General features: G+C 27.1%; 1 protein-coding gene across 1 annotated transcript; it reads right to left on the reverse strand.

The window, feature by feature from the left end:
* Positions 1–7350: 7350 nt before the first annotated feature.
* Positions 7351–8385, reverse strand: LOC105844261 (neuropeptide Y receptor type 4). The gene has a single exon (XM_065786690.1). The coding sequence runs from the start codon at positions 8383–8385 to the stop codon at positions 7351–7353; it is 1035 nt and encodes a 344-aa protein (XP_065642762.1).
* Between the last annotated feature and the right edge of the window lie 3892 nt (positions 8386–12277).

Below are 12277 nucleotides of genomic sequence, written 5' to 3' on the forward strand. Positions count from 1 at the left end.
CCAGCTCACAAAAATCGCATGATTAATGACTTGATTAAGTGAGTATTATGCAAAATCCACCAAAGTTAAAACTGAATTAGCTAGATTTATCTAACTCAGTGTATTGTTTTAGTGACGGAAGATATGAACGAGCTTGTGTGGAGATCTTTTATTGAGTTCAAATAAATGGAGAGAAAAAATTTCTTTCGTCTAAGGTTGAAAATGTTGTGAACACACTAGATAATAATGGAAAATTGGATTGAAACCTGAGGAACCCTCTTTTGCAATACTGCAACAGAAAGTTCTTCAAAACAGCTCTTAAAACAAACAGAAAAACAGAAATAATTATTGGTATTTTTGCCAACTGGTTGCATTTTACCTTAGAGCAGATACCAAACTTCAGGTTTTTACAACATGATACACACCATGAAGCAAGGTTTATGACTAACCGATTGTATCTATTATGATCAATGCAAATGATCAGTAAATACCACAAACACCTCAGTGTCATCGAGATTCAGATAAAACACAATGTAACAGATTATATGGTGATATTTTTCTGTTTGTTCTTCCTGAAGTACCTACTAACAGCTCAGGCTCCAGCCAATGATCTTAGAGCATTTAAAATATCATCACCAATCATGATAGGTCTACTTTACTTCAGGAAGTATGGAAAAAGTGGTAAAGGTCCTAATCGTCTCTGATTGGTATTTCACTCCTTAGTGTGTTATCTTTGGTTTAGCTATCCAGTTTAGTTTCATGGACAAATTACTTTAACAAAAAAAACCAGAGCCTTCAACCGGCTCTAAAATACAGTGATGGTGGTTTTAGACAACTGGTAGAAAGCATTTGAACATGTCACCAAACATGGCTTGATGGTTTAAACAAAAAGCTATTTTTTACATTATCAATATCTATTTCTTTATTTTTGAAATACGTTATTCTTGCTTTCCATAACTAAGGATGGATACTCCATAACATATCATTTATAAAAAAATTTGACATCATAAAACTGGATCAGATATCTCATCAAAGACTGGATCAGATGTCCAGTTTCCTTGTAATTTCTTAAGAAATGTCAAAAACTTTTCTTTGTGTACTTTCATGAGGGCGTTAAAGAAATATGTTGTACTTTCTCTAATCACATCCTTCAACTAAAACTTTTTAGATTCACTAGTCAATTTTACACGCCGAGTAGTGTTTGCCAATGCCTAGTATATGTAGATTTTGTACCGTTTTTTAAATAATTGATGCAAACTCTCAGTCATCTAAAAAGAGGTACAATCCAGATTTTCAGAGAAAAATTAGAGATGCTTTGAAAATGTTTCATGTGCTTTGCTGGTAATATCTTTTTTAGATAGGTCTTCAGATTTGAAAAAATTGAAAGAGCTCAGATTTCAAGACAAGCTTCAATTCACTGTTTGACTTAATAAGTCTGATAAAGAGAGCCAAATCCGAGCTATTCTTGGAATTAAGCAGTCAGCTTGAACTTAGTGTTTAAAGAAAGATTTACGTGCGTAAATGCTTTTTGCCATTCATCTTGCATAATGTGTTGGACCTGAAGCTCAAAATTTTTTGATACCTGTGTGTCCACCTAGATACTAAAACAATATTTCAATAGCACCTGGTAAATAAACAAGCATTTTCTGTTACATGTTCATTTTCGGATTAATTAATGGTTATTATTTCTGAAATTGCTTACATTTGATGCACCTTCAGTTGGATTAAGCAGAGATTTAAAATTATTTGAACGGCTAATTCCTATGACATGACGACGACATGCAATCCATACCGTTTAATCCGTAACGTTTTGATCTATCGATGTCTGGCAATATTTTGTTGTCCCATTGCAGCAATAGTTGTCCTGATAAAGAAAAATATTTTTCACCCATTAAAACTACTCGTTTTTATTCTTTTATTCTGAATGATAGGCTTTGTGCCAGTGCAGCAGCTCTGGCAACAAACACAGTTCTACGGTCTGGAAGGCAAACGCTATCCAAAGCACTTATAACTTCAGTGGACCAAAAATTATTATCAAATTTCTTTTTATTATAAAGCGCAAGCTGTTTAACCTGTTGCTATTGATGTTGTGACGTCTAAGCCTGAGTTTGAGTTGCCTGGTTTTCTTCTAAATTCAAACTAGTCGTCAACAAGGAACAAATGTTTTCCTTCTGCTTCATTAAAGCTCTTTGTCTTTTGTTTTATTAACATCTAGCTATTTTTCATATATCATTTTCACCTTTTCCTTTTTAACCTCTCGTTATCTCATTGTCTTAGTAATTCCTCATTTTTTGAAGCTGTCTGTACATCCAGTTACCTGATGTTGCAGGAAAAATATCTTCTCTTTGCATTTTTTTCATTACATCCATTGTCGCAATATCAAACAATTCTCAACATGTCTTTTTTCATCCTACTGATTTCTCATTTTCTTGATATTTGTACCTACAGACCTAGGTTTGAAGCAGCCTTGAAAGTTTTCTCATACATAAGTCAACTCGCTGTGTTGTTATCCTGGCATGTGATGCATTCAAATACTGCATCACATGATGCAGGTATTTTTGTTTGGATTACATTTTATAACTTTCCAGGTTTTTTTTCAATCGAATGATGAAACTGGAATAGTTGATGAACATCCATCATACGAGGTAATCTTACTGTAAATAACAAAGAAGATGGCTTTCCAATTAACCAGTGCTGTAGACCGGATCTCAAAATTGACATTTTTCAGTTTAATATATTAGTTTAATAGTTTAAATTCATTTCAATGTCAATTCAGTATTTCAATTCAATATCAATTTCAGTTCAATATTTCAAATTCAACTTTGCAAACAAAAGACCTATATACCCAATGAACATAAACAATCATTTGGCTCTATCAACTTAAATTTAACGTACAAGCTTAAGCTTTTTAGGAGCTTTTATTTTGTACTACTTAATTATGAAAGGTTTTAGGTTTCGGGGAGGCCTGTGACCCACTAGCCACAACACTCTTGGGATTACTACTATTTTTATTGTATATAAATGATTTATATTTACCATCAAATATAATAATTATTATATTGTTTGCAGACAAATTCAATCTTTTTATTCCGACAATGACTTTTTTATTCTGTTAAAACTCTGTTTAATATATCTAAGGTAAAACTATTCAAAATAAATTAGTGTTTTAAAATTAATAGACTATCACTGAATGTAGGCTGAATGTAGAAAAACTGAACTTATTTTGTTTTACAAACCTAGTACCTAGTACCTAATACATAAAAATTACCCAATCTTCTAAATAATAAAACATTTATTAAAAAGCAACCAACTGTTACTTTCCTAGGTGTCATTTTAGATAAATGTTTGTCATGGAAACCTCATATAAAATATGTTGAAAGTAAAATTGCAAGAAATACTTCCATATTATATAGAACTAAATCATTTCTTAATACTGAATCTTTGAAAAAAATATACTTTACGTTTATTCAATATCGTAGACCCTTTTTAAGGCAACATTTATTTAAATTTGTTAATAAGGAAAATACTATTTAAGAGATCACTTGCAACAGATCAGAAAGAAAAATCTAAAAGATACTCAATACAAAAATAGAAAAATGTCACTTAAAACATAAATATAAATTTCATAAAAAATAGTTATTGACGTCATATTTCAACAAGTGTAATTTATTGCGTCTTATTTTAACACTCGCAATTAAATTCATTCAAAAAATTTTATTTTTGAATTAGTTGAATTTAAAAGACTTCGGACACAGGAAGAGAACAGAAACTTTCCAGCAAAAAAAACAGATTTTAAAGTGAAAAGGCGTTTTTTTGATTCTTTGATCAAAAATTTTTGGTTCCAAAGTGAAATATTTAAATTCTAGTTATGAAATACACCTAGTTATGAAATACAACAGACTGTACAATTATCTTGAAAAAAACAACATTCTTTATCATAAACAGTTTGGATTTCGCAACAACCATTCCACGGAACATGCAGTAATTGATCTTGCCAATCAAATTTTAAATGGTTTTGATAACGACAGTTACACACTCGGAATTTTTCTAGATCTATCAAAAGCATTTGATACAGTCAACCACAAGATTCTAATTTATAAACTACACAATTATGGAGTAGTTCACTCCAATTTAAAGTGGCTGCAATGTTATTTACAAAATCGTAAACAAGGAGTACCATATGACTTAACATGTTCCCCATTTGAATCAATAAATTGCGGAGTTCCCCCAAGGATCAATACTTGGACCCCTGCTGTTTTTAATTTATATTAATGATATTTATTTGTCTTCAAAAATACTTAATTATATTATTTTTGCTGATGACACAAATGTTTTCTTTTCTGACTCAAATTTAAAAAATATTTTTTATATTGTAAACACAGAATTAATATATCTTAATGAGTGGTTTGAAGCAAATAAACTTTCATTAAATATTGAAAAAACGAAATATATTTTGTTTGCTAAGTCATCTAAATCCGAGAACCTTCCACTCAAATTACCTGAACTAACAATTAACAATATTAAAATAAAAAGAGTTTTTTCAATGAAAATACTAGGAATAATTTTCGATGAGAATTTAAATTGGAAAAGCCAAATAAAGCTAGTCGAGAACAAAGTTTCAAAGACCCTGGGAATTATGTACAAGACAAAACATCTTTTAAATAATTTATGTTTAAAAAATTTATACTTTTCATTTATACATAGTCATATTAACTATTGTAATATTGCCTGGGCAAACAATCATTTATCTTTCCTAAAAATTATTTATACAAAACAAAAGCAAGCAAGTAGATTAGTTTTGGGCGCAAGTAGATACGAAAGTGCCGAGCCGTTACTCAAGGAAATAAATGCTCTAAATGTATACAAACTAAATATATACCATAACTTGTTATTTATGTTTAAACTTCAAAATGAAATGATTCCAAAATATTTTTTTAAAAGTTTCACTCAAATTAATCATAAATATGAAACAAGACATTCAATGAGTAATTACTACATCCCACTAACATCACTCAAAAAATCTGACTTCTCGACTATATGCCGGGGACCACGCTTGTGGAATTCGGTTCTTGACGAAAATATGAAAAAAATAAAATCTATTGCTACATTTAAAAGAACTATAAAAAAACACTTACTAAATTTAAACATTACGTACGTTCTCTCATTTTTTTGAAAAAAAAATCGAAATAGTTTTGTATTTTTAATTTTTTATGTACTTTATTTAATTTTAATATTGCATTGAATATGTATATGCATATTAAGCGAATTAAATTTTTTTTTTTGTTTTTTTGTTTATTGTCTTTAATATGTATACGAATATGTACAGATTTGTAATTTTTTATTTGTTATTTCATTCTTTAACTTTATCTTAAATTTCTTCTTTTTTTAACTTTAAGTTCTTTTTTTAACTTTAAGTTCTTCTTTAACCTTCTAAAATTTCTAAGCAATTTTTTTTTTTAAACTTAATAATTTCACTCTTTTATGTAATATTGGAAAATGTAAACTTTAATTGTATTTTTTTTTTTTTTGTATTTCACAAAGGGGCTTGATGATAAGTCGTTTTGACTTCTACTTGCCCCAGTCAGCTTGTAATTATATATATTTGTTTAAATTTATAGATAACATTGTAAAATGTGTAAAATGACGAAATAAATAGAAAAAATCACGTAAAAATCTGCCAGAGTGGTGCAATTTTTTTAGAACAAACACCTGCGGAAGTTTGTGAATGTAAGTATCTATGATTATAAATACTATAAGTATGTGACAATTTTTGTTTTCGTTTTGTCAATAGACCCCATTGGAGAAGACTTTGGACATTGTCTATAGTCTCTTCCTATGCTTTTTGTAATAACTGATACATAAAAATTTTAGATGGAAAATTATTAATCTCTTTCAAATTTTATTTGCACATTCATAAACGATGGGTATAATATAATAGCCACAAACGCATTAAGGACTTTGGCGTCTGGGAGCACGTATTACTAGCAATGCATTTAAAACTTTGGTTCGGAAATTCATAGAGTCAGCAACGTATTTAGAACTTTGGCTTTTGAGAGCACTTATAATCAGCGATGCATTTAAAGCAATCACCTCTGGGAGGGTTGAGGCTGAAAATATTAATTCTAGTACTTTTTTAATTTTAACTTAATTTTCTCAAATAAATAGTTTTGTGACAAATTTAAAATTGTAAAAAAATTAATTAGAAAGCCTTTTTCAAGTCACTGACTTTATTAAGTTAACATTTAATAATTTGTTGGAAAGCATTTTATTATAAATTATGTTTTTAAGTAGCCAAAAAAAAAGTCAAAAAGTCAAAATTTCCAACTAGAATAAATAACATAAAATAAAGATTTACCTTACATTAACTTTCATAAAAGTTAATATTTTTATCGTATATTATAATAAATAGTATAGAGTGATATAATATTATCATATCATAATATAAACAATTATCTTAAAAATAAATAATAAATTAAACAAAAAATAATAATATGAAAAATTTAATAATGAAATATCTAATAAATAATGATATAAAAATTAAATGAGAATATAAACAATAAATAATACTATGAATAATTATATATAAAGTAAATAATGATATAAAAATAATGGCATAAAGAATAAGTGATAATGCATAAGTGTTTATGTATTTATTTATTTTTTATTAAATATGAAAAAAAAAAGTTTTTCGCCTTAAGTAATCTATTTTTAAAACATAAATAGTTTCTAAAAACCATATATAACTAAAAATTTAAACTATTTTAAAAGTTTTTATTATTTCTTATTACAAATGTATAAATGATGGTCAAGACGTAATTAGCCCTAAGACATTTTGTATTACTCGAGTACTTTTCAACTATTAAAAAAAAACGGTTTTAAATATTAAAATCTAAACTTACTGCGATGTTTTAATTAAATAAGAATTTTTACTTGGTTGTTATAAATAAATAAACACTACACTGAGCTATCTTTTAGGAAGATTAAATAGATTCTTTTACAGACTTATTTTTAACAAATTGAATTTTTCACGGGATATGTTCGAAAGGACACCGTATACTTACTTTTTTTTTTAACTTATTTTTTATCTAAAATTAAAATTAGATCTTAATTTAAAAATTGTTAACGTAGTTTTCTAAACATTTTTTATCTCTACTTTAATATACAAATATTGATTCTTCTATTTCTGAACATTTTGTAAGTCAATTTTGTGACCTAAAATTTTTAAATAAATATAAAATATTTCAACAGCTGCATAACTTCATTTGTCAATTCTGTCTCGGATAACATTTTTTTTTTTTGTAGTGTCCACTTTTGTTGTAGTATTTTTCATTATTATTATTTTGTTGCGGTATTCCACTAATGTTTCATGGATCAATACTTATTTAAACTCAACATCGAATATCTTTCAGTCAAATTAAAATCACTACTTTTTCTTCCTTGAATCAGATTGTCAGCTTTAATTCCAAAACTTCGTTTAATAAATCTTTTAAAACCAAAATGCATCTTGTAGTATATTAATGGGTTGACGCATGAGTTAGCTACGTTAAATACTTTTAGAAACGAATTCAAAGTCAATATCGGCTTATTGAGTGCAAGGCCGTGGCCAAAACACCAACTTAATAAATAAACAAACTGTAAGATATCACGTGGCAAAGTCAGAATAAAAAAAACGGTTGTGAGTGCAGTTAATAAGCGAATTATTCTGTAATTAACTTTTTTCCTTCTTGTTGCACCATTTCCTAAAACTAACGTACTTGTTGGGCTATGACGGAGCATTTTTGAAAAGATGCGATAATTTGTAAAACTAATGACAACTAAAAGAGTACAAGCGTTTATAAAGAAATAACAAATACTGGGTACAAGGTATGTTTTTTTTCCTGGGTCAGGAACACTGCATGTATTTGTTTCAACATTTAAAGTTATATTTAACGCATAATGTGCGTTCATTACCAGAGCGTATATCAGAATCAAAAAAATACTAAGTTTGATATAGACAAACTTGAAGTGCCGTTTGAATGGATAAACAATGGTGCGTTGACGATCAAAGGATAGTACAACAAATATTCCACCAGACATAGTTGTAGCAACTGTCCCAATCGGAACAAAAAGCTTGCATGTCCAGTAACCAAAGTACCATTTATAATGCGTTAAAGTCCAATAAGCATACAAGAGTGGGTTGAACACAGAAGCAAAAAAATCTACTAGTGCCAGGACGCAAAATAAGAAATCTGGTACTTTGCGTTGCTCAAATGAACGAGCAGATTTTTTTTTTATTCCAAAATAAAAGAAAACAAACACATTGCCAATTGTACCAAGCACAAAAATAGTTGAAAACAAAGTCACGGTAAGCACTTCTACTGTAGTATATGAATTTTCATTAATTGCCTTAGTTGAATTGAACGACATTTCTAATTTACATACATAAAGTGAATTATCTTTTATTTTGAAAATTTAATAAACTTACTTGCTCAGACAACATTAAAGAAAAAAATCCTTAAAGATTTTTAATTTTTGATGAATTAAGTAAACGTGCATCTGCATAACATTAATGGTTAGCATACTGACAACAATATAAATAATTTAATTTTATCCCTTTTGTATTTATTTGTATTTATTACATATTATATATGCTTTATAATTTTACTTACCAGGCTAAATAGCTAATGCAATACATAGCTATCATACTTTAGAATAAAGTTTACTAAATCTAAAATATTATGAATGAAATGTCCAACAATCAAACAATAGATTGTTAGATGTCAACAAATAACACTTCTGCAATTATGTATTATATACAATTTTATATACCCATTTATTTAGTCAAAACGACATCACCGTTTGGAACAATCTTAAATACAACTTTAAATTCAAAACTTTAAATCTGTTATAATAACTCGTTTCACCGATTCAATAAAAAATTTTTGGCGCAATGCATTCATCTCTATTTTCTAGAAGCTCTATTTTAGAGGTTTTCAGTACCTCAGATATTTTTTAAACCACGCTTTTTAGTAGGTTGTATGATATAATAACCGCTAAAAACAAACTAAAAACCATTTTTTTTTTTTTTCTAAAATTGTAAAACGTTTAAAGTATGAGTTTTAAAGTTTACATCTTTATAGCGCCTAAATATAATTATATGTTATAAATATATTATAAATATAATTTGATCAAATTCGAAATTTAATTATAAATAATGATCCTTTGTAAAGTAAAACGATTTTTTTTTAAATAAGTTACCCCTAATCAATGGTTTAGAGAGAGCGTTTAAGGGAATCTTTGATTTTGTGCCTCATTCGCCGAAATTAATTTCAAAAGTATAACTATTTTAATGAATATTAGCGTAAAAAAAAAGTTGTTATTTTCTCCATGATTGGCAGTAAGCAAAAATTTATTTGAAATGCAAAAAAATGATCAATTTCAACAGACACTAACAAATATCAAATTAAAAGTGTTTTTTTTTCCCACGGTGTTCATTAAAATAATATCCATGCAGTATATTTATGTTGATAATTTCCTCAACCAGCTCTATCAAGGATGAATGAGAGACTTAACATTTTTATATGAGATTTGGTATCAAACTAGTATATCGAGTTCATCTGCTAGTTATCTGAAGTTCAATAGTCTTTTGCAATAGTAATAAGTATTTTCCATTTAACCATATATTGAGAAAATAAATTTTTAGGCACCGCTTTTCCAAGGTTTATATAGCATATAAAGTTAAGGTAAAAAGTAAAATACTAACAGAGAGTTTAGCGATAATGTAAATAAGTTTAAGGCCAGAGATTTTTAACTCAGAGATGTTAATAAGTTTAAAGTTAGAGATCTTAAAATCAGAGATGTTGATAAGTTTAAGGTCAAAGATCTTAAACTCAGAGATGTTGATAAGTTTAAGGTCAGAGATCTTAAACTCAGAAACCTTAAGCTCATCAACATAATCATTCAATTCAGGTGATCATCATTCCATTCAACTTCAATTGATTGAGATAAAGGAGTTTGAAATGTGTTTATAATTTGTGATGATTCTTTTCTACAATTAAAACTATTGCTAGTAAAATCACATTATTGACTTTGTAAAACTTATTTAAATAGCATGACATGTTTGCGAAATGACATGTTTGCGAAATTATCAAAGGTGTTGCATACTCTTTTGTTAGATTAGATACATCTTTTACCTTCAGCATAAACTCTAGCATCTACCTTCTGTATGTAGTCCTTTTCTTTGCAGCCTCTTCTTTTCCTCTTCTTTTTCCTCTTTACTTTCTATATGAAAGTAAGTGTTTCCTTTGCATCCTCGTTTTAAAACTTAAACCTTTTTTTTTCCATATTTGATTATTTTGATTTAACGAATCGATATTCTCACTTCTGTCTTAATTAAATAATCTGACAACTGACATAAACTATTAGCACTCATTTTTCAGAATCTTGACGCATTTGTGTGACGCTTTTATTTAGCTTCTAGAAATTTAATTTGAGACGCTCATCGCATAGTTTGAGAACTGGAACAAAAATTGCCCTAAATACTTATCCTTAGTAATTCTTTAATTCAAGAAGTATTAATAAGAAATATTAATAAGAAATATTGTATATTATATATAAAATTTTTTCTAAAATTTTGACAAAATTTTAAACTGTGCTAAAGTTATTCAAGCTATGCTAAAAAAAAATTACAAAAATAAACCATAACTTAAAAATTTATGATATTTATTTTGGATCTAACATATCAGATATATATTATTACGCAAAACACAGAAAATATTTAACAAGTCATTTCATATGTACGTGTGTTTATGCATATATATATATATATATATATATATATATATATATATATATATATATATATATATATATATATATATATATATATATATATATATATATATATATATATATATATATATATATATATAAGTTTAACTTTTTACAATACTAAAAATAATATTCATACATATTTGAAGCAGGCCTAATGCTAAGCCTCGAGTTGGATCGAAATGTGTAATTATTCTCTTTTGTTACAATAGAAACAATAGAATTTATGGAAATAAAAGCTTATAATAGCTATATATTTTATTCATTCTTATTAAAATACAAAGCCATCCCAGTTTTTATCTCATTAATTATGTGCCATAAACAAAAATTAATTAAATTTAGAAAATGGTAATTTAATTTGGAAACCATTATACTTAGCTAAGTTAAAAAACAAAACAAATAAAATCTGTTTAACAACGTTTTCTGAGACACATGAAAGGTTTTAAAAACTATTTAAGCATTCCATGACATAGATTTTTAAATTTTGGAGCAATACATTTATTTAATTATGTTAAATCTTTAAAAAAATATAAAATAATGCATCAAGGGCCTAAGAACATTTTTTACTTACACCTAAGTACGTATAACTGTAAAAAATTAAAATCTAACGTTTTAAAGAAGTGAGGCTATTAAAAGTCCAACAGTATGTAAATGTCACAGAAATGCTTAACATATTTTGTAAGAATCTTTTATGTGCCAAAATATGGATGATGCAGCTACTTTATTGTTAGAATGTTTTATCAGAAATAAATAACAAATATATTTTATCAGAAATAAATTAGTTAATATATCTATCTATATTTAGAGTTTTATTACTTAAACATTTTAAATTTAAGCAGTTGAAAAACTTTCATTTATACATGAAAGTTTTTCTTTAAACGTTCATTTTTATTTAAAATAACCTGTTAAAATTATTATTTTGTAAATATACCTTATTTATATTCAATATTATTTATAAATCTATATTATTTTTAGATCGTGCAAAGATGACTCTGTTCATGTTCATGAGTCCTGATTACCTTTAATTAATTGTTTAACTATAGTATTATAGTCACAGGACCCTAAGTACTGAAATTTTTTAGTTTATAAATTGAAAAATTAAATCTTTAATAAGCTATGCTTTTAATAAAGTAAATGAGAATTTCGTTAAATGCATTTATTAAATGTGATACCTACATGCTATTTGTTTATGTTGACATATAAAAATATATAATATATGAAAATTTTTTTTTCGTTTTTTAATTATTTAAGGTGCTTCTTATGAAAACCTAACAGTTTCATTACAGAGCACCGCCGAAGAGCATTTAATCAGAAGGTTAACGCCTCCTTCCTTGTCAATTGGCTAGAGCTGGCGGTTGAACCTCAAACTTCTTGGAACTCTAACCACTGTGCATATATACAAACAAATATATATTTGTGTGTGTATATATATATATATATATATATATATATATATATATATATATATATATATATATATATATATATA

The sequence above is a fragment of the Hydra vulgaris genome, chromosome 01, assembly GCF_038396675.1.
Source record: "Hydra vulgaris chromosome 01, alternate assembly HydraT2T_AEP".
Classification (NCBI taxonomy): domain Eukaryota; kingdom Metazoa; phylum Cnidaria; class Hydrozoa; order Anthoathecata; family Hydridae; genus Hydra; species Hydra vulgaris.

Excerpts from the sequence above, each read along its gene's own strand:
- LOC105844261 (XM_065786690.1), bottom strand. The coding sequence starts at position 8,385 with ATGTCGTTCAATTCAACTAAGGCAATTAATGAAAATTCATATACTACA.